The sequence below is a fragment of the Myripristis murdjan genome, chromosome 13 (genome assembly GCF_902150065.1).
Source record: "Myripristis murdjan chromosome 13, fMyrMur1.1, whole genome shotgun sequence".
In the NCBI taxonomy this organism is placed as follows: Eukaryota; Metazoa; Chordata; class Actinopteri; order Holocentriformes; family Holocentridae; genus Myripristis; species Myripristis murdjan.
The window spans coordinates 33,631,531-33,658,307 of record NC_043992.1 but is presented as its reverse complement, the minus strand read 5'-3'; the positions used below and the strand labels follow the sequence as shown (position 1 = coordinate 33,658,307).

Sequence of the window (26,777 nt, the reverse complement as noted above, 5' to 3'; positions counted from 1 at the left end):
ACAGGCATAGGCGGAATAATAATAATAATAATGATAATAATGATAAAAAACATTGTTAACACTAATACATAATTTTCAATAATATAGTAATATTCAATGAAAGTACAATGCAAGCGGTGCTAATTATGAATGTAAAACAGTGTGTTTTTAAGTGTTAAAAAGTTATTCTGTATTCTGTCCAGCAACAGATTTAACTACTCAGAATGTAACCAAGTCAAAATAAAATGGAACCAGAGAGTATAAATAGTGGATCAAGCATCGACTTCTTGGTCTGTTCTACTCAGCCATCATCACATCCTCTTCTACAGTATGGGAAGGCAGCACGGACAACCAAACACGGAAAAAAAAAAAAAAAATACAATGGGTTGTCACTCAGCTCTGTTGAATCTCTACATTGTCACCAGGCTGGAAAGCGAACAAAGAGGATCATCTCCAACCCCTCACATCCTGCTCATCACTTCCTCCAGCTCTTTCCCTCAGGGAGGCGCTACAGGTCAATGTCCAATAAGACTAAACGCTTCACAAACAGCTTTTTCCCCCTGTCAGCCTGTCAGCTGTCAGGACTCTGAAATCCTCCCTCTAGTCCCCTCCTTACACACTGCTGGCATGCATACTGTTCACCCAGTTTATGTGGCTGTGTAGTGAAAGCCGGCCATGGTTTCACTGCCCTGCCCTCTGGTGAGTTTCAGCATCAGATAAGACTTGAATGCATTCATTGAAACGCTGTCCCACACTGTTAGGGATCCTCATGAAACATTTGCCAGAGCTGGAGGCCGCCCAGGAAAGCAGCTCTGTTCACATGCAGAATGGATTTATTATTTGAAAGGAGCTGTTTTTAATGACCCCAGAAGGGCATCTACACCATTAACTGCAGGAAGAGACTGCTACCTGATGTAACACACCAAGAACCTTTATCTCACACACTCCTTTCCCAAGAACAGGGGAAAAACTAATGAAACTACAGGGGGTAAGAACCAGTAAATTGTGGAAAGCCACGTGGTACCCAAACTCAGTAATGTTCAATGTGCAAAGGTCCATATATCTAACAGAACTAGATTATTCAATGTTTACCCAGATGGACCGTATTTAAAAACACAGCATCCAGGTGTGCCTGAAACTCTGTAGGCGTTACACAAATATGACATGGGCCTAATGTCCAACCCCCCCACCTTGAGCTCACTCCAAAGTCTGATTTCAGACCAGGCAAGCAGCAAAATCCCTTGAGACCGGATGCACAAGCACACTGCAAAAACTCAAAATCTTAACAAGATTATTTGTCTTATTTCAAGTCAAAAATGTCTTATTCCTAGTCAAAATATCTCATTACACTTAAAATAAGACATGATCACCTCAGAAGTAACTTGTTTTTAGACAATTGTCTCTTGTTTCAAGTGAAAATTTGCTTGAAACAAGTGAAAATTTGCTTGTTTCATTGGCAAAATTTGTTTCTTGTTTCTAGCTAATTTTCACTTATTTCAAGTGAATTTTCACTTTTTCCACTGGCAAATTTTGCCAATAAAACAAGCAAATTTTCTCTTGAAACAAGTGAAAATTGTCTAAAAACAAGTTACTTCTGAGGTGATCATGTCTTATTTTAAGCATAATGAGATATTTTGACTAGAAATAAGACAGTTTTGACTTGAAATAAGACAAATAATCTTGGTAAGATTTTGCGTTTTTGCAGTGCAGGGATACAGTCAGTAATTTAACAGCTGCATAACTCAGGGATTCAGACACACTGCCCCAGTTCTCCATGTCATACACCCATCTTCCCAGTTAAAAAGGCTGATGGAGTGTCATACTGCTCATAAATCTTCTACACAACTCAAAACCATTGTTCTCTGTTGTAGCATGATGTGGGAATCATATCATTTGCAGTGCTGATGTGCACTTCTACATGGCCACAAAGTACGCTGACAGCCCTGACAGAGGATCTGTACATGAGTAAGATTTAGTGACTTCCAGTGTCTTCATTTTTATTGCTAATATTAAGACACCCGAATCTAACTTATGCTTTATTGATCCATAATCTGACTAAGAGTACCTTAAACCTGATTTGTAGCAGAAGTCTTGATTGGGTTCATGAGACCCATTGCACAAGTTGCTGTAAGTCAAATCTGTATTAAAAAAAAAAAAAAAAAAAAAAGTTTGGTCATTTCTGATTTGCCTTTGCTTTTGCAGTGTATATATCCTGGTATAGTGGAGACAGTTCACTCCTCATCTGCAGCCCCAACAACCCTGAGAAAGTTGCTTTTGCATACACGGTCATTAAAGTGACAATTTTAGTCTACAGAGCAGCAATTATGTAATTACAATGCAACAACTTAAATGTTTGGAGAATCCTGAATAATTACATTTCTACTTCTGTAAGTGTTTGGAGGTAAAAGACATTGCAGATGCTGTCAGACATGTCACAAATGCACCTCCTCGTGGAGGTGAGTGATTCCTCTCACACAATTTTTTTGGGGTAACATTTAGCCTGTTCTAACTATGAAACTATTATACTTTAATCATTATTAGTTAAACTTTAGCCTACTTTTTTCTCCCAGTTTGGAGATGTTCAAAGGCAATCTGTGGAGCAGAAATGAGTGTATACTCTTCATCAGCCGGATTCATCATCAGACACTGACAGTCACATCTGATCATCAGTCTTTCAGATACTGTGATATTGTACATGGACAATAAACAGATTGCACTGAAGATGTTTTATACTTTTGGTATCTTGATGCTGCACTTTTTTAATGTCATGCCTACATAATGAAACCTGAAAGTCAAATTTTTACATATCATGTCATTTGCTCATCTGCGCCATAGTTGCACGAGGACACTTCAAGGCATTTATATTTATTTATTGTGACTCCTCAAGACGTTGATCTCTCGTCCTCTGGTTGAATGACACCAGCGGTGTGATTTAATTAATTAAAATAAGCGACTCCCGGTACTATTGTCAGAGCTCGATCATATGTGAAATCAAAAAACAAAATAAAATCTGAGAAAAAAAGAAATACGCATGTTTTCCTCATGCATGTCTGAACTAAATGCCTTGTATTCTTGGATGTGTCCTGTTTAAAAACCCGGTGCTGTCTTTTATGGTCCGGTTGTAGTTCCTCGCACGGCAGCAGCTTTCTGGTTCTCTGACGTTTGTGCGTCGCCTCCATTAGTTCGGCGGATCCATTTCTGCGTCCATCTCTCTGCTCCACAGCTGCAGCAGCGGACCGGGATGGCCTCCCGTCAGTAGCTGCGTCGCCTCCCGTACGCATAGAGACTCTGATTTTTAAGGTATGTATCGTTAGGTGATGGTGTATGGCGAACAACGCGGAAAAAGCGACTCCCGGCCGCCGCTGGCAGCCCCAGGCTCTGTGTGTGTGAGTATGTGAGTGTGTGTGTATGTGTGTGTGTGTGTGTGTGAGTGTGTGAGTGTGTGTGTGTGTTCTGCTAGCCAGTTAGCATGCATGTCCTGGACCAGCGTATGTGCATGTAGCTCTGCGCCTGTAAAGCTCCACCTCAGCCGTGCGTTTGGAGCCCGTTCTCTTCTCCCCACCGAAGCCTTTGCTGCGTTTATTAGACTTTGCATTATCATCACAATGTCGTGTTTGATCGTTTAGCATGCGAGCTGTAGCTTGGGGTGAAAATAAATAAATATACCTTTTCTTGTCTTTGTCCTTTTCCTTTTATAATAACCCAGAGGCTGTCTGTGGTGATATGGTGCTCTTCGCGTTATGCCCACAGGCATTTCCATCAGTCAGATTGATGCAGTGCACAGCATGATTGCAAATTCACTTGATGTCAATATTTGTGGGCCTGCTAGGCGCACATAAAGTGAGCATGAAACTCAAGAGTATCCGGACCAAGGCGAGGCTTCACTTCATAAACCAAAGATGCAGCAGACAATGGGCTCAGGTTTGCGCTGATTATATCTACAGATCCTGTTGCCATGTCTGATTTCATCGAAAGTGAGGCAGAGGAGTCTGAGGAGGAATTATTCGAGAGGCCGGGTGATGGGAAGAAGGCACAGAAACATGGGGACGTTGATGATGGTAAGGGTCAGCTGTGGACAATTAGGGATTGTATGTGTGTACTAAACAAAGCCACATGGCAGACCAGTATGCAGGGTATGTGGGTATAATATTACTCCATAAATAAATCATAATCTTAATGAACTAAACTTTGTCCAGATTGTTTTTAACTGCCGTCTCTCTCTGACCTCTCTTAATTCATCGTCACAGAGGAGGAAGAGGAGGAGGACAACACCGAGGATCAAGATGAGCATGGAAACCTTCGAGGTCTCATTGATGATGATGTCGACAGAGATGGGGATGAAGAGGAGGAGGAAGAGGACAAGAGGGTCGAAGAGGAAGAAAGTGACTCCGGGGAAGAGATAGGGCACCGCAAAAGGAAGCGAAGTCAGTATTTCATTGTGCAGCCTTGTGTTGTTTTTCACGTTGGAGCCTACAGTGTTGCCACAGATTGCTGATTGCTTTTATGACTGCCAACAGGTTACGATGACCGCCTGGATGATGATGATATTGATCTCATTGAAGAGAACCTGGGAGTAAAAGTGAAAAGGGTAATCTCAGGCATTAATGATAGGCAGTTTGAAAATAATCTGGTTCAGAGATCCTGATTTTGAATTCTGGTTGTTCTGATTTCCCCAAGAAAGGTGTCTCATTGCTTTTCTTTCCTGCTTACTGTCGCCAGCAAAAGTTCAGACGTTTGCGAGACATGTCCGAGGATGAGGATGAGGAAGGGGATGATGATGTCAGAGAGGCCCATGAGAAGGATATGATAGCAGATGAGATCTTCATGGGAGTGAGTGGCATGGACGATCACGACGCAGCGGTGGATGTGCCTTTACATCCTGCGGAAGATGAGGAGGAAGAGGAGGAATCTGGTATGCAGGTCTTACTTCATTTCAACATGTTTGAATTGTTTTGACGTCCACGCTTGCCTCATAAACTTTTATAAACTCACATGAATTCTCAGATATCGATGACTTCATTGTGGACGATGATGGTCAACCTCTGAAGAAGCCCAAATGGAGGAAGAAGCTGCCAGGATACACGGACGCGTAAGCGATTCCGACCTCAGTGTTTACCTGCTTCTGCGTTTGACAGTGACATGTTTGCCCTCTGAGTAACAATGAAAACCTTCCCGACAGAGCTCTTCAGGAGGCCCAGGAGATATTCGGAGGGGATTTTGACTTTGCAGATTTCGACACAGAGGCCTACGACGATGTAGAGGATGACGAGGAGGATGCAGAAGAGGAGTCCTGGGACCGGCCCAAGAAGCAGGCCAAAAAGAGGGCGGGCCGTCGCAGCATTTTCGAGATTTATGAGCCCAGTGAGCTGGAGAGCAGTCACATGACGGACCAGGACAACGAGATCCGCTCCACAGACATGCCTGAGAGGTTCCAGGTGTGATGGAAGAACATCACTGCTATCTACACACTCACACCTCTACCTGATTATTATTATTATTGTATATCATTGCACATGATGGAAATGTTGGCATTTTGGAAAGCTGTAAGCACAGGATATGTATCGCCAGTAGACATACTTTTGCTGTCCCTCTGTTCTTTGTAGTTGCGATCGCTTCCTGTAAAGCCTGCAGAGGACGATGAGCTGGAGGAGGAGGCTGAGTGGATCTACAGGAATGCCTTCTCCACTCCCACAATCTCCATGCAGGTAAAGATGTCTGAATGAAGTGGCAAAGTGTAGTCTTAAAGCTGCTTGACAGAGAGGTCAGACTAACCCATTGTAATTTGCCTTGAATGCAGGAGAACACAGACTACTTGGAGAGAGGCCCTGCCACCAATTTCAGCAAAAAAGGTCCAAGCATGATCCAAAAGATAAAAGAAGCTCTGAATTTTATGAGAAACCAACACTTTGAGGTATGTATGGTTCTTATTTGTTCTCATACAAAAAAAAAAGAACTGCTGTTTAATCATACTCAGCGGATGAAAAATGTCAAAGTTCAGTTTTAAAATGATCCGAATGTCCTCTCAGGTTCCCTTCATAGCCTTCTACAGGAAAGAGTATGTGGAGCCAGAACTCAATATAAATGACCTGTGGAAGGTGTGGCAGTGGGACGAAAAGGTGATCAATAACCAGCGTCTGTTTTCTGTGTAATTACATCACAAATTCTGAATTAAATCTAAACCCAGCTATTTTCCTGCAGTGGACTCAGCTGAGGACCCGCAAGCAGAACCTGACCCGACTGTTTCAGAGGATGCAGGCTTTCCAGTTTGAGCAGATCTCCGCAGATCCAGACAAACCACTGTCTGACGGCATCCGTCCCCTCGACACCGCCGACCTGGAAAGGTATGGCCTCTCAAACCGTTCGGCTCCAGCTGTTCTGCTACTAGAGCAAAGGAGTTGACTTCGATCTTTGTTATTCCCAATATGGCGGTTTGATCAAGGTTGCGCCGTGTTTTTGAACTCGTCCAGGTTAAAGAACGTCCAGTCTAGCGACGAACTGAGTGACGTCTACAACCACTTCCTGCTGTACTATGGCCGCGACATACCAAAGATGCAAAACGCGGTCAGGTCTAGTACGAAGAAACTGAAAAGGATTAAAGAAGTGGATGAAGACAGTAAGTTTCCGTTCTATTCCAGAGTGTGGACCCTCGTTACTCCTGTTTTATTGCAATTACATCTGTATCGTGTTTTACATCCGCAGGAGAGCACGAACCAGAGGAAAAAGAGCAAGAGGAAGAGGAGGAGGAGCAGCAGATGAAGGGGCCTGACCTGAAGCTGGCATCTCGCAGGGACATGTACAGTATCTGCCAGACGGCTGGACTCGGTCAGTAACTCTGTGTTATCATGGGATTCAACGGGTGTAATAAATTTGTAATAACAACGAAAAAATACTACACTCCATAAATGACTGCATCTCGGCCATGTTTTCATATTAACATAAAACAAAACGTCCCAAAAACTACGCTGTAGTCAAAGTCGTTTGCTAGTGGCGTCCCAAACATTCGGCTGAAACCATCTAATTTTAGCTACCTGAAGCATATTTTACTTGATTTCTTAGGCAGCTGGTGTTATCAGGATATCTAGAAAGCTAATAATTACATTAAATGGATTTAGGCATCTCAGCAGGTTGAGGAAATGACTCCTCACCAAGCTGAATATGGTACTAATGTGGCGCTGTAATGAAAAAATCAATATTCCTACCAACGGATTAATAGGCAAGACCTCCATCCTCCTGTTTTCCAAGTGTACTTACCTCCTCACTTGACATTTTTCTCAAAAGGATCATTTTTTTTCCTGTTGTTCATCTCATTTTGTGTTAAAGGGCCTTGATGAGAACACAAAGGGAAGGAGGAGGAGCTGGTGCTGTAGTGCAACATCTAGTGGGGCTGAGTCCTTTAATGTCCACCAGGTGGCACTGTCACATATTGTGTGTTATGCTTAAGAGTAGGGCTGGACTGTGTATTGATATCATATTGATATCATGATATAAGACTATCGTATAAGAGTATCGTTTGGGATTTTGGATATTGTAATATTGTAATATTAACTTATTGTAGCTGCTCTACCTGCTTGATCATATCCACATTACTAATAAGTATTTGTCAAAAATCTCATTATGTAAATATTTTGTGAAAGCACCAGTATTCACACAGCATTGACACAATATTGATATTGAGTTCATTGGTCAAAAATAATGTGATGTTTGATTTTGTCCATACACCCAGCCCAACTTAATAATAATTTAAAATGATTTTGATGATTTAAAAAAAAAAAAAAATCTGTATGTTGGACAGTACACATGTGTATTGACACAAGATAAAATTAATAAAGCTGCTTTCTGTAGAATGTAGAAATAATTGCTACTTTACCTTAAAGACATGATTAGGAAGAATATGGATAAACAAATCAGACCAAAAAGACCGTCAGTTTCCTCTGTGCTCAGCATTTCATTTGACGTTATATGCCACCAGGTGTGAGTCTGTATGGATCTGCTTTCTGACACACACTGAGGCTGCCTTGTGATACGGCCACTTGCAAGAAATAACTGACTTTAATCCAGCTCCACTATTGTAACTGCAAAACCTCAGCTTCCTGTACTTCATTTGAATGCTATTGGCTGTTATCAAGGGCTGTAATCACCTTTTACACCTCTTATGCTTCTCGCTATTCAAAACAAGCATACATGGAGAGTGTAACATTATGTTTTCAATGAGATGTTTAAGGGTTTATGGGAAATATGGTCTTAATTTCGAGAAACACAAAATTTGACACATGGATATGGATAAACTGCAGAAAAAAAGAGCATGACTCTGGGAAAACCATAATGAAAATACAAATAAAATTACATAATTTAAATAGATACAGTTGATACAGTCTCTCAAATCTCAAAAAAAGTGAAATGCTAATGAAAAGGAAGAAATTTGCAAAAGCGATGATTATGTTATGAAAAGGAGCTCAAAGTCCCAAATGTTAATGTTGAGGGATCTCTGAAATCTCTTCTTTTTAATGCACATGGAATGAAATATGCAGATGAAATGCTGCAAACATGGTATCACCAGTGTTGTAACATTTGTCCTGTGGCTCCTTGGGCAACTTAAAACGATGCAAATGCAAATAAATGCAATAAAACGATGGCACTTGTGTGAAACAGGAGGTTTATACCATTCTTTTAGTGTGCAGGAATGTGTTGACTAGTGTGTCTGCTTCACTGTCACGGGAAAAAGTGGTTGAGGTGATGGCATAAAAAGGCATTATGTTGACCTTTTCTGTCTGGTGTGGTGCGGTCAGATGGCCTGGCGAAGAAATTTGGTCTGACTCCAGAGCAGTTTGGAGAGAATCTGCGTGACAGTTACCAACGCCACGAGACGGAGCAGTTTCCCGCAGAGCCTCTGGAGCTCGCCAAGGACTACATCTGCAGGTCGGCCAGATTCAACTTATTTTATAACACGTGCAAGCCTATCTGTCTCTCATCCCCAATACGACGAGACAAGCTCATGTCTGTGTGTGTGTATCCAGTCAGTTCAGCACAGCAGAGGCAGTGCTGGAGGGCACTCGTTACATGGTGGCCATGCAGATCGCCCGGGAGCCTCTGGTCAGACACGTGCTGCGACAGACCTTCCAGGAGAGGGCCAAGATCAACATCAAACCCACCAAGAAAGGCAAAAAGGTGCGCTGTGAAAAGATGGCTTTAAACTCATTTTTTGGTTCATTGAACCCCAAAGGAAGTGGTGCCACCTGTAAGTCTCCCTGCAGCTCCTGTGATATCTGTAGTGGTTGTATACAGCTCGTGGTTAAGTGAGGGATCACCTCTATTTTTAACACATTCAACACCTCATTCGTCTCATTTGCTGTTAGGATATCGATGAGGCGCACTATGGTTACTCATTCAAGTACCTGAAGAACAAGCCGGTGAAGGAGCTGAACGGAGACCAGTTCCTCAGGATGTGTCAGGCGGAGGAGGAGGGACTGCTCACCATCAGCATCTGCATTGACCTGATAGGAGTGAAGGGGTGAGGGGTAATATTCACCTTATTATGCATGAAAGTTCATTTTGCCCTTGACCTTTAACCTTGTTAAGAATTTTAGGGGTTGAAGTCCAAAGGGCTGAAAGCCTATTGTTGTCATGCTGGGTTATTTTTATTATTATAATTGTTATGTATTTTTTTTTTTTTTTTTTGTAATTTCATGTGAGAGGGACATTTTGCACATTGATTGGAAGTTGCGTGCAAGTGCAAATCAGACTATAAATCAGGAATTATTTGTCCAATCATCACAGAACTTGCAGGATATGTCCACATACTTACCTGAAATATACCCTGTAAGTTTCATTCAAATAAGCCACTATGGGGCGCTAGAAATACCCCCAATATCACAAATCAGGCTAGAAATCACAAACTGTTGGTCCTGTAATTACAAAACTGGCAGGATATGTTTCAGAAAACTGTTAAATCATAAGTAAAACTATTTTGAAATCATACAATAGGGGGCGCCACCAGCTCCAAATAAGTGCATGGGCCTGGCGCAGATTTGCTCATAAATTAATGACAGTTTGTCCAAACTTCCCCTCCTTGAACTTCCACCTTACCGTGGTGGAGGGGTTTGTGTGCCCACATGATCTTAGGAGCTATGTTGCCGGGGGCATTTAGCCCCTGGTAGGGTCTCCCATGGCAAACAGGTCCTAGGTGATGAGCCATACTAAGCGCAGTTCGAAAATCCCTTATGATGGCAAGAAGATCAAGATCCGTGACGTCGCCCGGTACGGCGGAGCCGGGGCCCCACCCTGGAGCCAGGCCTGGGGTTGGGGCTCGTGAGCGAGCGCCTGGTGGCCGGGCCTTTGCCCATGGGGCCCGGCCGGGCCCAGCCCGAACCGACGACGTGGGTCCAACCCTCTGCGGGCTCACCACCCACAAGGGAAGCCGTAAGGGGTCGGTGCTTTGTGGATTGGGCGGCAGTCGAAGGCGAGGCCCTCGGCGACCCAATCCCCGGATGCAACGGCTGGCGATGGGGACATAGAATGTCACCTCGCTGGGGGGGAAGGAGCCTGAGCTTGTGCGGGAGGTCGAGAGGTACCGGCTAGAAATAGTCGGGCTCACCTCCACGCACAGCTTGGGCTCTGGAACCTCCACTACGCTGGAGTCACCCTCGGTGAGAGGCGGCGGGCAGGTGTGGGCTTGCTTATAGCCCCCCAGCTTAGCCGCCATGTGTTGGGGTTCACCCAGTGAACGAGGGGGTTGCCTCTCTCCGCCTTCGGGTTGGAGGGAGGACTCTCACTGTTGTCTGTGCCTATGGGCCGAATAGCAGTGCAGAGTACCCGGCCTTCCTGGAGTCCCTGGGAGGGGTACTGGATGGTGCTCCGACTGGGGACTCCACTGTTGTACTGGGGGACTTCAACGCTCACGTGGGCGACGACAGTGATACCTGGAGTGGGGTGATTGAGAGGAACGGCCTCCCCGATCTGAACCTGAGTGGTGTTCTGTTATTGGACTTCTGTGCTAGTCACAGTTTGTCCATAACAAACACCATGTTCGAGCATAGGGGTGTCCATAAGTACACGTGGCACCAGGACACCCTAGGCCGGAAGTCGATGATCGACTTTGTTGTCGTTTCATCTGATCTCCGGCCGTATGTCTTGGACACTCGGGTGAAGAGAGGGGCTGAGCTGTCAACTGATCACCACCTGGTGGTGAGTTGCATCCGCTGGCGGAGGGGGAAGCTGGACAGACCTGGCAGGCCCAACCGTACTGTGAGGGTCTGTTGGGAACGCCTGGCTGAACCCCCTGTTAGGGAGGTCTTCAACTCCCACCTCCGGGACAGCTTCTCTCAGCTTCCGAGGGAGGCGGGGGACATTGAGTCCGAATGGACCATGTTCTCGTCCTCCATTGTCGACGCAGCTGTTCGGAGCTGTGGCCGCAAGGTCTCTGGTGCTTGTCGTGGCGGCAATCCCAGGTGGACACCGGAAGTAGGGGATGCCGTCAAGCTGAAGAAGGAGTCCTACCGGTCCATGTTGGCCTGTGGGACTCCTGAGGCAGCTGACGGGTACCGGCAGGCCAGGCGTGCCGCAGCTCGGGCAGTGGCGGAGGCAAAAACTCAGAGCTGGGAGGAGTTCGGGGAGGCCATGGAGGAGGACTATCGGTCGGCCTCGAAGAAATTCTGGCAAACTGTCCTCAGGAGGGGGAAGCAGTACTCTGCCGACACTGTTTACAGTGCAGGTGGGGACCTGCTGACGTCAACTGGGGATATTGTCGGGCGGTGGAAGGAATACTTCGAGGGCCTCCTCAATCCCGTTGTCACGTCTTCCGGTGAGGAATCAGAGGCTGAGGACCCAGAGGTGGACTCGTCCATCACCCAAGCTGAGGTCACTGAGGTGGTTTGTAAGCTCCTCAGCGGCAGGGCAGCAGGGGTGGATGAGATCCGCCCTGAGTATCTCAAGTCTCTGGATGTTGTGGGGCTGTCTTGGCTGACACGCCTCTGCAACATCGCGTGGCGGTTGGGGACAGTGCCTCTGGAGTGGCAGACCGGGGTGGTGGTCCCTCTTTATAAGAAGGGGGACCGGAGGGTGTGTTCCAACTACAGGGGGATCACACTTCTCAGCCTACCCGGGAAGGTCTACGCCAGGGTGCTGGAGAGGAGGATTCGGCCGATAGTCGAACCTCGGATTCAGGAAGAACAATGCGGTTTTCGTCCCGGCCGCGGAACACTGGACCAGCTCTATACCCTCCGGAGGGTGCTTGAGGGTTCGTGGGAGTTTGCCCAACCAGTCCACATGTGTTTTGTGGATCTGGAGAAGGCATTCGACCGTGTCCCTCGTGGTGCCCTGTGGGGGGTGCTCCGGGAGTATGGTGTCCGGGGCCCTTTGCTAAGGGCTGTTCGGTCCCTGTACGACCGGAGCAGGAGCTTGGTTCGCATTGCCAGCAATAAGTCAGACCTGTTCCCGGTGCATGTTGGACTCCGGCAGGGCTGCCCTTTATCACCGGTTCTGTTCATAATCTTTATGGACAAAATTTCTAGGAGCAGCAGGGGGCCGGAGGGAGTCCTGTTTGGGAGCCACAGGATTTCATCGCTGCTTTTTGCGGATGATATTGTCCTGTTGGCCCCATCGATGCAGGACCTTCAGCAGGCACTGGGGCGGTTTGCAGCCGAGTGTGAAGCGGCGGGGATGAGAATCAGCACCTCCAAGTCCGAGGCCATGGTTCTCGACCGGAAAAAGGTGGCATGCCCTCTCCGGGTTGGTGGAGAGGTCCTGCCTCAAGTGGAGGAGTTCAAGTATCTCGGGGTCTTGTTCACGAGTGAGGGAAGGATGGAGCGTGAGATTGACAGGCGGACCGGTGCAGCCTCCGCAGTGATGCGGTCGGTGTACCGGTCTGTCGTGATGAGGAAGGAGCTGAGCCTAAAGGCGAAGCTCTTGATTTACCAGTCAATCTACGTTCCTACCCTCACCTATGGTCAAGATCGCGGATACAAGCGGCTGAAATGAGTTTCCTTCGTAGGGTGGCCGGGCACTCCCTTAGAGATAGGGTGAGGAGCTCGGTCACTCGGGAGGAGCTCGGAGTAGAGCCGCTGCTCCTCCGCATCGAGAGGAACCAGTTGAGGTGACTCGGGCATCTGTTTCGGATGCCCCCTGGACGGGAGGTGTTCCGGGCATGCCCCACCGGGAGGAGGCCCCGGGGAAGACCCAGGACACGCTGGAGGGACTATGTCTCTCGGCTGGCCTGGGAACGCCTTGGGGTTCCTCCTGAGGAGCTGGCGGAAGTGTCTGGGGAGAGGGAAGTCTGGGCATATCTGCTTAGACTGCTGCCCCCGCGACCCGGCCCCGGATAAGTGGCAGAAGATGGATGGATTGTCCAAACTTCATCAAACTTGGTGGATGTTTTTGATTAAGCTGTTGAAGTTTTCAATTTCTAACGGTCTGTGTTGGCTTGAACTGTGGAATCGATCCTTGTGGCTATAGTTTATTATTATTATTTGTAGTAGTAGTAGTATTTTAGATTTTTTATTTATTTAGAATTTTTTTCCATCAAAGCTGCACAGTGTATAGCGACTTCTTAGACAAGATGGAAATTTTGGTATAAATTTAAAATCTGGCAGCAGTCTCTCTGCTTTAAAACGGACTACGTTTGTACCTTTAATTTGCAGGTATGGTGACCAGACGTACTTTGAGGAGATCAAGCAGTTTTATTACCGAGACGAGTTCAGCCACCAGGTTCAGGAGTGGAATCGGCAGCGCACCCTGGCCATCGAGCGCTCCCTCAAGCAGTTCCTCTACCCGCAGATGGCCAAAGAGCTGAAGAACAAGCTGATAGCTGAGGCGAAGGAGAACATCATCAAGGTATATCGTGTTCACTAACCTTCAAGATCCACTTAGTAAAAGAATACCACCTGAAGTTGATCATGTAAAAAGCCTTTTATTTCTTTTACAATTTAATTGTTACTTTTGTATTGATAACTTTTTTTTTTTTCATTCTGGCATTGGCTTTCCAAAGCAGGCGGCTCAGAGCATTGATGTATATTGAGCCAACAGTGTTGTGATAGTGGTTGCCACCCCTCAGGCCTGCAGCAGGAAGCTGTATAACTGGCTGAAGGTGGCGCCCTATCGTCCTGACCAGCAGCTGGAGGAGGAGGAAGATGAAGACCTGATGGCCGAGGCCCAGAGCAAGGGGATCCGTGTCCTGGGCGTGGCCTTCGCATCCAGCAGGTGGGTTGCAGCGCAGCGCTCCAGCTGGCCCTCGACTCTCTCCGCTGTGCAGTAGTGCATGCTGGGTTGTTTAACCTCTCTGTTTTCCCCTCAGAGATACTCCGGTGTTCTGTGCCTTAGTGAACGGTGACGGAGAGATGGGGGATTTCCTGAGGCTTCCCTACTTTCTGAAGAGGAGAAACGCATGGAGAGAGGATGAGAGGGAGAGGAAGGTGATGGCTCTCATAAAGGGGTGTCACAATAATCAGTGCTTTGAAAAATACACTAATACCAGTGATGAAATAAGAGCACATAATCACACCATGAGATTTAACGTCACAGTAGGACATTTCATACAGTTCCTTTTTTTTTTTTTTTTTTTTGTACAGAAATTTCAGATGAACAAATTATTTTCTGACTGATTATAATGAAATAGAGATTAGGGGGTAGGATTAAATAAGTTTTTACTTCTTCCTACTCCTTTTCGAGCATGTTAATAATGATAGATGCATCTTATTTTGTTTTATTTTTCTTTATTTTACTTTATTTTTAGACCTTTGTTTTCTTATTTACCTTTATTTAGTACTGATTATTATTATTTTGTTTTTGTTTGATTTACTGCTGTTTATGTTCGAAATAAAGATCTCAGTCAATCAATCTACCATAATTTGAAAACAGTATGCTGTTATTCTGTTTTCTACTTGAGGGCTAGAGGCCGATGTTGCATTTTGTGTGTGCATGTTTAAATATTTGAAACACATACAGTTTCTGTTTACTTGTTCATGTTTATACAAAGTATTTAAAGAAAGGAGTGTGTGCTGAATGGGATTTGTGTTTTTCCATGGTTTTGGCTTGGGTATTAATAGGGTATTATATAGAATTAGGGAATATTGTGATCATGTGCATTACCTTAACCTGTGGATGGCGTTGTTATGGATACATTTTTTGATTATATGTATAATACTATATTAGCTCCAAGATATTGACAGCTTGAAGAAGTTCCTGAGCACCAAGAAGCCTCACATGATCGCCGTGTCCGGAGAGAACAGGTTAGTTAGCTGGCATTCCACCTTTTCCTTGACTTTCGCCGCCTCATCAAGAAGGTCTCCTAAGTTGTTGGTTTGTGTCCCGTGTGCTGTGACCCTCAGGGATGCCCAGCTGGTCATCGACGACATAAAGCGCACTGTCAGTGAGCTGGAGCAGGAGTCCTCGTTTCCCTCCATAGCTGTGGAGCTGGTGGACAACGAGCTCGCCATCCTCTACATGAACAGCAAGAAGTCCGAGGTCAGCATTTCAGATCTCACGACTTAAAAAGCATCCCACCCTTCCAGCGCACTTAACTTTGCCTTCAGTGTCTCTGTGTGTCTCCCTCTCCCCTCTGTATCTTTCTGGTTATATTCCAGCTTTTGCCTCTAACCTTTATTCCTGCTGTACAGGCAGATTTCCGGGATTACCCTCCCCTCCTGAGACAAGCTGTATCCGTAGCCAGGAAGATCCAGGATCCTCTTGTCGAGTACGCACAGGTGTGCAGCAGTGACGAGGACATCCTGTGTCTCAAACTGCACCCCCTTCAGGTGAAAGCAGCTGACAGTACACAATACGACTACTTGGCTGTATGACACTGTGAATATCAAGGTCATTTTACACGCTTTGATGTCGACAAACTTGTGTTACGGCTCTATGAATTCCTCTTAGAAATGATGTTGCTCAGTCTGTTGAAATTTCAGGATGAAGCTTCTTTTATTGCTGAGCACGGCCGATGAACAAGGACCGTGTCTCAGTTAGAGTGTCACAGAGTTTAAAATCACAGACTGACACATGCCGTACGTATGTGTTTAACCAGAGTTGGGAAGGTTACTTTTGAGATGAAATAAGTTACAGATTACCCTGTAAAAAAAATGTAATTAAAAAATAATCGAAGTATTTTAGTTACTTACATCCAAGTAATGTAACGTTTTACATCTGATTACATTTTGATTACTTTTCTAACAAATGTTCTAAACTTGGCTGTCAATTTTTTTATTAAAAGTTCCTCAATACAACTTGAATTAAGATCAGAATGTTTTTATTTTTAAGCACAAACATCCAAAACAGATCTAAAGTGTGTGGATCGCAAGCAACAAATAGTCGACGTGTATTGATTTGATTGAGTGGAGCCTGTCGCCTGGAAACCTGCAGGGCGAAAAGATGCAAAGCGACAGAATGAATGTTATATGTAATCCATTGGTTATGACTGTAACAAAGAACAATTACATTTATTTGTTACATTTTTTTTTTTTTTTTTACACGTAACTAGTCCTTCCCCAACACTGTATTTAACACAGATAATCCCATGTCCAAACATCGTCTTGTCCTTACGTCTCTCATTCTGACTGTCCTGTAACGCACGTGCAGGATAACGTGGGGAAGGAGGATCTGCTGAACGCTTTGCAGTGTGAGTTCATCAACCGGGTCAATGAGGTGGGTGTGGATGTGAACCGAGCCATGGCCCACCCCTACACCCAGAGTCTGGTCCAGTACATCTGTGGCCTCGGCCCGAGGAAGGGCGCCCATCTTCTGAAGGTAGGAAGTGAAAGTGAGCGTGTCCATTTACGCCGTGTCCCGCTGTTAATATATTCCTGGCAGCGAAGAGAGCAAAGTGTGTTATGTTTCAGGGTGAAGTCGTGTGGTTTGAGCAGATCAATATGTAATTCTGGTTTCAGATCCTGAAGCAGAACAACACCCGTTTGGAAAATCGTACTCAGCTGGTCACTACGTGTCACATGGGTCCCAAAGTCTTCATCAACTGTGCAGGATTCATTAAGATCGACACGGCCTCTCTGGGAGACAGGTCTGACTTACAGCATTGTACATGGCGAAAATAATACAAGTTTGTTGACAGCACAGCCTCTTTATCATGTTCATACTGACAGAAAAATAACATGGACCTCATTATGAAATGAATACCTCTGCATCAGTGGTCATGACTGGCTTAAAATACAAGTTTATTCATTCTCTCATCAACATGTTCATGACTTTTCATTTGAGATTTTACAACAGCCTTACAAATTTAGACGGCACGAAATTATGTAGCAGATTCTCAAGGAAATCTATTTATTTGCATGTCAGTGTGTTGATTCACTGCCTGGAAATCTGGTTGCTGGGTGTCTGTCTGTGCAGCACGGACTCCTACATCGAGGTTCTGGACGGTTCGCGGGTTCACCCCGAGACCTACGAGTGGGCGCGCAAGATGGCCGTGGACGCCTTGGAGTATGACGAGTCAGCGGAGGACGCCAACCCAGCAGGAGCTCTGGAGGAGATCCTGGAAAACCCGGAGCGACTCAAAGACCTGGATCTGGATGCTTTTGCCGAAGAGCTGGAGAGGCAGGTCGGTGTGAAGGTTGCAAACCATTTCATTAACAGCGGCAAGCGATTCTCGTTGATGTGGAGAACGTTCTCACACCTGCACATAGAGAAAAAGTGGAATATTTTGTAACCCGTTCCTTCCAACACTGATTAACAGTGACAGTTAAATAGTACCAGCTGCAGGAAAGGACTGTAAAATGTGCAGGTTTGTGGGTGTAAGGACACAGGGGTTGACCTCGGGCTGTTAAGATATACCAAGAGCAAACCACATTTTTGACTGAGCATCATATTAGACTGTTTCTGCATGTGGCACAAACGCCAGAAAAATTTGCTCGTGGTGAAAAGCGTGAACGAGGTCATCCTGCTGAGTTGAAGTTACGTGGGCTGCAGTTGGATTTGTGCACGATTTTAGTCCAACAAATGATCTACTTGTGAGTCCGTGTGGCTTTTGTTTACAAGCCCGCATTTGCTCGTGCGTGGGCAGTGTGATGCTAAACAAGCCACAGAGAACAATCTGTAGGTGTGATCACGCCCAGACGCGGTCTCTGTTCTGCAGGGTTATGGAAACAAGGGCATCACTCTGTATGATATCCGCGCCGAGCTGAGCTGCAGATACAAGGATCTCAGGTCCGCCTACAGAAGTCCTAACACCGAGGAGATCTTCAACTTACTCACCAAAGAGACACCCGAGACCTTCTACATAGGTAATGACAACAACCCACACAGCCGCACTGATCTGAGTATAACGCCGAAATGAACAAAACAGGCATCAAATAGTCTTTGTCGCTCCCTCCAGGCAAACTGGTTACCAGTGTGGTGACTGGCATTGCTCATCGGCGCCCCCAAGGGGAAAGTTACGACCAAGCTATAAGGAATGATGAGACGGGACTGTGGCAGTGCCCCTTCTGTCATCAGGACAACTTCCCTGAGCTCAGCGAGGTGAGACCAAACAGCAGCACTACTTGAGTTTTAAGGGTTTTTTTTTCTTCGTTCGTTTGTTTGTTTGTTTTTTTCAGTTTGTTCATTATTCTGACTGACAATTCAAAGATCAAATTGTGCATGAGCAAAAATAAGATAAGAGATAAGATAAGATAAGATATTCCTTTATTAGTCCCACGGTGGGGAAATTTCAAGCATTACAGCAGCAAAGTGGATAGCAAAATATGAAGCATAATTTACATTATAAACAGTATAAACAGATGATAAATAGCAAAAAGTAATATAAACATTATAAACAAGGAACATAGAAAAAAATAGAAATATGAACAATTTAAACAACAGACAGTTTAGACAACAGAAGACCAACACAGTTAAAAGTTAAGTAAACCAGTAAAAACAAATACTTCAGGTGATGCCTTAAAAATGTACAGTCATGACCAGAACAAACCCTCTTAAATTAAGTTTACACACCATTTTATTTCTGGTATAGTTTACCTGATATTTTACACTGACATACATCTTTATGATGTGAATTTAAACTTTACAGTAAAGTAAGTTCTATCAAACTGTTTGAAAAAAAAAAGAAAATATATGAACATATGGTGTTGAGGTGGAAAAAAAACATACTTTTTTTATGAAAGGAAAATTAATGTTTTCTTATTATTGTCATTATTTTCCTTATAATGATCAGTGACTGAATGTCGTAGTTTATCCACCTCTTTTGTTTGCCCCTGCATGATGGATCATGACTATGCAATACTGGTGGCTCAAAGCGAGTTGACAGGTGATCCTGCTTTCTTTCTTTCTTTCTTTCTTTCTTTCTTTCTTCCAGGTGTGGAATCACTTTGACAGCGGCTCCTGTCCCGGGCAGGCGATAGGTGTGCGCTGCCGCCTGGACAACGGGGTCACAGGTTTCATCCCCACCAAGTTCCTCAGCGACAAAGTGGTCAAGCATCCTGAGGAAAGAGTCAAGGTGCAGTTGTGTTTTTGAATATTCTGCAGCTGCGAAAACCTTGTAACTCCAGTTTTGAAGATTTTAATTTTCTGACCTCAGTTGAAGCATTTCATCCTCCTCTTGGCTTAACAGCACATTTTCAAAACCAACTAGTAAAACTGAACCATCAAGCTAAAACCCAGGCAGAAAAGTTAAGAAAAGTTCACATTTTATATATGAGCTTTTCACCCAGTAAAGAGCATTTTGTTATTCACAATGCAGTAGTACATTTGTTGATGGTATGCATGTGTGCTTTCTCATCTGGAACAAATCCTAAGACACCGATTCTCTCATTTGGTGAACAAACATAGCAGGTGCAGTATTTTAAACATGTAATGTCATGCATACGTGGAAATTTCAAGAGTGTGTGGTCACTCACAGCTGAAAGGGCAGAGTTAGGAGGTGAGGGAGACATAAAGGAGAGGCGAGAGAGAGAGAGAGGGGAGTGTGACCTCAGTTTTGTTTCTTCATGGCTTTGTCCACAAGAGGTCATGAGCAGTACACTCGTGCGTTCAGGTTAGTAAATTACTAATGTGGTGTTTGATCATACGTGTAGGTGGGTATGACCGTGCACTGCCGAATCATGAAGATTGACATCGAGAAGCTCAGTGTGGACCTCACCTGTCGGACATCAGATTTGACGGACAAGAACAATGACTGGAAACTTCCTAAGGACACCTACTACGACTTTGATACTGAGACTGAGGACATGAAGAAGGAGGAGGAGGCCAAAATGAAACAGCACAGAACAAGTTTGTATCAGGGAGCTCGCACTGTCCCAAATATTCAGTCGATAAATACAGTGACTTCGGTATGTTACAGTGTGTTTTTCCTATTGGTTAAGTATCTCCCATCCTCTTTGCTCTGCAGCCTACATCAAGAGAGTGATCGCCCACCCGTCTTTCCACAACATCAACTTCAAGCAGGCGGAGAAGATGATGGAGTCCATGGATCAGGGAGATCTGATCATCAGGCCGAGCAGCAAAGGGGAGAATCACCTGACTGTCACCTGGAAGGTGGCTGAGGGGATCTACCAGCACATTGACGTGCGGGAGGAAGGCAAGGAGAACGCCTTCAGCCTGGGACACACCCTCTGGATCAACAATGAAGTAAGATTTCCTCACAAAGTCTTATAAAACCGCTACTTTTTTAGTAGAAATTATAAGCAAGGAAGTCACACAGTTGCTCCCTGAGTGGATTTATTACCACAAAAAGTTGTGCGGTCATTTCAAACCTCAGCATTTTATCAGGCAACAAGACGAGATGTCTATTCAGGTTTTGCTATTCTTGAAATGAAAGTTTGCTTTTGATTATTCTCTTAGCTTAAGACCACCCTTCACTTGTCTGAAAGTTCCCATGGTGAAAAGCTAAGCAGGTTATAATTCAAATTCTTTGATTCTCTAATTCTTAAATTCATTAAAACTGACGTTAAGGTTATCATTTTTTGCAAAGCTTCATTTGATGTAGGCCTCATGTCTCATGTCTGCTGAAACCAATGTCTAAATTTTCTTATACCTACTATAATATATAAATTAAGTATGTACTTATTTAGATCAACCATAATTTGTACTAATTTAATTTAATGATACAATGCGATGGATTTGTAGCCTAACATATCACACCAAGTCTGACATTACGTGACAAACAGCATAAATATTGATTTAACAAGCATATTTTATTATTTTACTTAATAATATAATAATAATATTTTCAAGCTCTATGTTAAGGACACATTTGTGAATGTGGCCGCAGGTGTCCAAGGATTTGGATTCAGTTTTGCTTTTCATATTTAACATTTCATATTCTCATCCTCAGGAATTTGAAGATCTGGATGAAATCACAGCCCGATACGTTCAACCAATGGCTGCGTTTGCTCGTGATCTCCTCGGCCACAAATATTTTCAAGACTGCAGTGGCGGCGACAGAAAGGGAGTGATATATTGATAGTCCAAAAAAAATAATAATTTGCAGTTGTGTTTAATGTGTTGTATTTTGTTGTGTTTGACCCTTTTGGTATGCTTTACAATCATCAGCCGCTGGGTTTGTGAATTACAGAAAATGGAGGAGGTCCTGGTGAAAAGCAAGAAGGAGAAGCCTACTTTCATCCCCTACTATGTGTCCGCCTGTCGCGAGCTGCCAGGGAAGTTTCTGCTTGGTTACCAGCCCAGAGGAAAGCCGAGGTCAGCCGGCCTCTGCCAACCACCACCCACCGCCTTTCTAATGTTAACGAGCACCTATTCACACCAAGAATGCATTTGTATACATACAGAAATGTTGCCAATGCCCCGGCTCGCTTCTTAGCCGTGTGCGCTGGACGGCGTGAGGAAGCGGCTCCGGTGCCAGACCGCAGCTCCTCGTACCCAAACAGAAAATGTGTGTCAGTGCAAAGGGGGACCATGAGGGGCTTTTTTGTCTCTGCCGCTGTTGAATGCCAAGAAAAAGCGTGATCATTTGGCTCCTTTAAAAAGCAGGAAAAAAAGACCTGGGCAACAGCATGAGCTCTTACATGCCACTGTCTTGTACTGCAAAGTAGGACTGGGAATCTGTGGCTCAACAGAGACCCACTTTGATTCTCAGTTCACTGGTTGATTCGGTTTGAGAATTTTTTTTTTTTTTTTTCTTTTTTGGAACGCTTAAATTAGATTTGAGTTTGTAAATCACAACTTGAGTCACTGGTTCTATTCAGTATTTTTAGCCAAAATTTGATTTCCATTGAATAAACATTGAATACCATATCAGTATCCTTTTCCCCCTGAAACATAAAAATAATCAGATGACAGAATTACATTAACATAAAAAAAATATTGACAAAAAAGTTCCACTTCATATTGTTCTGGGCACTGCAACATCAGGTCTTTTTAAAAAAAAAATTCATATCAATTCAGAATAGAATAGAATAGAATAGAATATTCTTTATTGTCATTGCACAATGCACAACGAAATTAAAAGTGCGATCCTTAACGGTAATTCATTTATTCAGCATAGAAACACTGTACAAGACAAACAAAAATCACATAATAAATAGAATAAAAAACTCAGAACTTTTCATTTTTATTTTATTTTGCAGATCGATTCAGTGGAATCGGCAGAATTTATAATTGTGATGCATTAATGCAGTTAATTAATTATGACACCCCTTTTGTAAAGGTTTGGGCCTTAGAATACATTGTCACTTTGAAGATTGAAAAGCTGCCCTCAATGTTTCATATTTTAGTAAAACTCAACTAAAAAGAGGGTGAAATTTAGTAATTTCACAGTTTTTAGTAAAAGAACAATTTTTTAACTGTATTTTCACAGCTACTTCAGTTATCACAAAGACTTCCAACTCTTGTGGCATAAACTCCTTAACATCCTTTGGCATGGCTGATACTGAACAGGTGAATAAAAATATTGGCCCGTGAATTACAGTAAATTTGTTGGACTACCTCCCAAAATGCAATGCACACATCTTTAATGGGTAATTCATATGTTACAAAATTTGAGAAGAGTATGTTCGTCGTTTAGAAACAGGTGAGACAGGATGTTTCTGTCTGGATCCTTTGCACACGGTTGGCTCCTCCACTTTAACACATCTAATCCTTTTAAACTACTTGAGGGTCATCTTGAGGGACATTGTCTTTTGACTCAAGTTTTGTCACTGCTTGTAGTTCGTCCCCCAAATAACTGGAAATAGCTAAACTGTTTTTAATACTTGCGGGAGAATTGTTTGTCACATTTGATAATTTATGTAAAAACTTATCAGCTAATAATGTTGTTTGACAGGATTGAATTTGTGACCATCACTCCAGAGGGGTTCAGATACAGAGCCCAGATTTTTCCCACAGTCAACGGACTCTTCCGCTGGTTTAAGGATCACTACCAGGAGCCCGTGCCAGGTCAGAGTCAAGCTGCCCTACAAAACTAAACCGTGAATTTAGAGGTTCAGGGGGCGTTTGCATCTCATCAGGGTCTTATTCTTTATTTGTCCCACAGGTATCACTCCCAGCAGCAGCAGCAGGACCCGCACTCCTGCGTCCCTCAATGCCACGCCAGCCAACATTAATATCGCAGGTTGGCTTCAATGAAATCAGTCTCAGTTGGTCAATTTAACCGATTATTGGATTTTTCACCAAATAGGCTGCCACAGCATGTTGTGAACTCTCATTATAGTGAATACTGGACTGAGTATGTCTTTGTGAGTTGTTTTTCTGCCTCCTCTATTCAGATCTGACCAGAGCAGTCAGCGCCCTCCCTCCCAACATGACCTCTCAGATGTTCAATGCCATCGCCGCGGTAACGGGCCAGGGTCAAAACCCTAACACGACCCCGGCCCAGTGGGCCTCCAGCCAGTACGCATACAGTGGCAGCAGCACCGGGGGAGGGGGCAGCAGCAGCGCCTACCACGTACGTTCGGAAGACCCATGAATTCTGCCGTTGACGTTCCCACAGCTCTGTTTCCTTCCTCCAGCTGATCTTTGATATTTTCTGTGTTCAGGTGTTTGCCACCCCTGCCCAGCAGCCTCTTGCCACCCCCCTCATGACGCCCAGCTACTCGTATACCACCCCGAGCCAGCCGCAGAGCATCAACACCCCACAGTATCCCAGCAGCACCCCTCAGTCCTCACATGGACACCGCCCTTCGTCCTCCACGCCATCCTCATCCTCCTCTCACCAGAGGACTCCACAGTTACAGCCAAAGTAGGTCCCTTCATAGTCCCTTCAGACAGCAGCTCCATCTCCCTCGAGGTTGAGAGGGATGGAGCTGTCTGAAAGAGTTAGTGATGTACAAAATGTTCATGTTTCCACTGATCTTCTTTCAAAGTACAGAGTCGTATTTCAGAACCCCAATATCATTTTTCCTGTCTTGAATCCAGCCATTGGTGTGCATTCATTCAGCTACGATATTAAGATGAACCTTCAGAGACTTCAAATTTTCTTCACACCAGTATTGCATCACTGTAATAAAGTCGTCCATATTAGTTTTCCTAAAAGCAGCAGCACTGACAAGGTCTCTCTGCCAGAAAATAGTCCCTTGGGAAATGTTTCCTTTACACAGTGAATTATCAACTCAACTCAACTCAGCTCAACTTTAAAAACAACCACAGCTGAAACGAAGTGCTGTACAAAAATGAAAATAAAACAGCAAAACAGAAAGAAAAGTAGAAAGAATAAAAACAATCAAACAAATTAAAACAGAGCAAGGTCTGATGCTGGAATTTAAAATCAATGTGCATTAATGATCAGAAAACAACAAAACAGTAAAAGCAATAAAACAGTGAAAAGGTATATAAACAATAGAACAAATAAAACACAGCAACGTCTCATGCTGGGTTAAAAGCCAATGAGTAAAAATGGGTTTTAAGACTGGTTTTAAAAATGGACAAACTCCATGGTTTATGAATGGCAACGACTTTGTGAGCCACATATGCAGACCATTATAAAGTGTGTGGTTCAGCCAAACACTCAAATTTGGAAATGGAGGGATTTTGATAATATGTTGTGAAACGTTTAGTACCCCTGCATGATTTGCAAAATGGGTTGTTGCAATGTAAAGTGTGGGGAAACTGTTGTAACATTCAAAATTCCTGGTATGGACCTTTTAATCCATAACCTAGCCACCTTTGTACGGATCTGTGCTCTGTTCTCCTCAACGTCCTGTTCCCAAATCCTCAGGGCAACCTCCCACACTGCCGTGGACTGGGGGAAGATGGCCGAACAGTGGCTGCAGGAGAAGGAGGCCGAGCGCAAGAAGCAGCGACCCAGCAGGCTGACCCCGCGACCCTCGCCCAGCCCCATGATAGAGAGCACGCCCATGTCGGTCACCGGAGACGCCACGCCCCTGCTGGACGAGATGGATCGTTAGACCTGCCCGCGCTCTGCTTCACAGCCACAGCACACCTTTAATTGTGACAAGGGAAATATGCTTTTTCTTACCCACGTCGCTATGTGAACAGGTCACAATGATCCAAGGGCTTTCCAGAATAAGGCAATACCAACCAAAAGTCCTGCTTGTGGTTCACTTTTTACCCCCGTTGCAGTATTTGTAGAGTGGTCATCATTTATCAACCTGTGTGTTGTGTGTAATCGGTGTGCAAAGTGGAGCTGCGCTGAAACTCTTCCCTGTTTATCCGTCTTGTAGACACAAGAGGATACATGTGTATATTTTGTTGCATGTCTCATTCAACAGATTCACTGATGCGATCTCCATGTCCGAAATGTTCGGTGGGCACTTGAAGTTGCTGTGACTGTTAGCAGCTCTCCACTTGCAGAGCCGGCAGCTGTTCATATTTGAGCTAAATGCTGTGTTGTTGGTGACCAGTGCAGAATTACTAAGGCCAACTTTACATTTGCAATAAAACCATTCCATTAGCTGTAAAACATAAAAACCTCTCCTTCCATTTTCAGTACCATATTGACTGTAAGTGGATATAACTGAGGCCATAAACGCTGAGATTGCATAGGCCTATTTAAAGTTGGTTATGACGTTGTGCAGCTTAAGCTGTCACAAATTTCTAAAACGTGCTTTTCTTCTTTTTTTCCTCAAAGAAACATACAGTTTACTTTACAAACCAGTGTCACAGAGGCTTTACTAATATGCAGAGATGTGCCCCTTTTTGCCCCATGTTATAACACACAACCCCAAGTTACTGTAAACGTATACACATATCATATCGCAACATTTCAGTGTCACAATGAGTGTGTATAGTATGTTCACTATAATTTGTTCATATCTTGCCTAATAAATGGGGCCATTTGAAACTGCATGCTCTATTTGAGTAAGACTATAAGCTTAACTTCAAATGCATGCATTAAAAATATCAATGAATGGATAATGCATTGAGGTTGATGTCAAGTCAGTCATGTATGTTAAGAGTTCACAGCAATAAAACGCTGTGAAGCCTTGAAAATGAAGGGAAATGTCTAAGATTTTCGTGTTCACTTTCAGCCACTTCAACTCGATCATGTTGCGACAGTGTTCGGTTCTTGCATCGCTGTCATCACCCGAGGCTTTTACAGTCATCATGTCAGCTGCAGACGTTGCTTAGCTTGGTTGTTTTAAGCCTTATTGTTACCTAGCTTCCGTCACGCACAATCTGCAGGCTGAAAATAGTATTAGTGTGTTCCACGATGAACATAATGTCGCATAGTATGCGTGCGTGCGGGCGTGTCAGTGTATTAAGCTTTGTTCATCACACCCATAGAAATTGTGTTTGGACCAACTCAAGTTACAAATGTAAGACACACCTGTGAAGAAAACCTTCTATATTTGCCTTTCATACACAGCTGATGTGCTGGGTAATAATAATAAAAAAAGAAAAAATGTGTCTTTTTGCTTGTGTGAATCGAACCTTTGAACAAAACACACAAAATG

At 44.1% G+C, this 26,777-nt stretch overlaps 1 protein-coding gene across 1 annotated transcript; it reads left to right on the top strand.

Annotated features, from left to right (window-relative positions):
- Positions 1–3,166: 3,166 nt before the first annotated feature.
- On the top strand, positions 3,167–26,674 carry LOC115370137 (transcription elongation factor SPT6). The gene is made up of 37 exons (XM_030067009.1): positions 3,167–3,279; positions 3,924–4,037; positions 4,227–4,403; positions 4,497–4,567; positions 4,699–4,891; positions 4,984–5,068; positions 5,159–5,414; positions 5,583–5,684; positions 5,777–5,890; positions 6,006–6,095; positions 6,178–6,320; positions 6,447–6,592; positions 6,679–6,801; positions 8,766–8,895; positions 8,994–9,144; positions 9,333–9,487; positions 13,611–13,803; positions 14,024–14,169; positions 14,264–14,381; positions 15,121–15,197; positions 15,297–15,432; positions 15,585–15,722; positions 16,543–16,710; positions 16,851–16,978; positions 17,308–17,515; positions 18,050–18,197; positions 18,290–18,432; positions 19,265–19,405; positions 19,983–20,178; positions 20,297–20,535; positions 21,242–21,355; positions 21,482–21,606; positions 23,189–23,301; positions 23,399–23,476; positions 23,631–23,809; positions 23,901–24,103; positions 25,079–26,674. The coding sequence occupies exons 2-37, from the start codon at positions 3,935–3,937 to the stop codon at positions 25,266–25,268; spliced, it is 5,220 nt and encodes a 1,739-aa protein (XP_029922869.1). The 5' UTR covers positions 3,167–3,279; positions 3,924–3,934; the 3' UTR covers positions 25,269–26,674.
- The last annotated feature ends 103 nt before the right edge of the window (positions 26,675–26,777 follow it).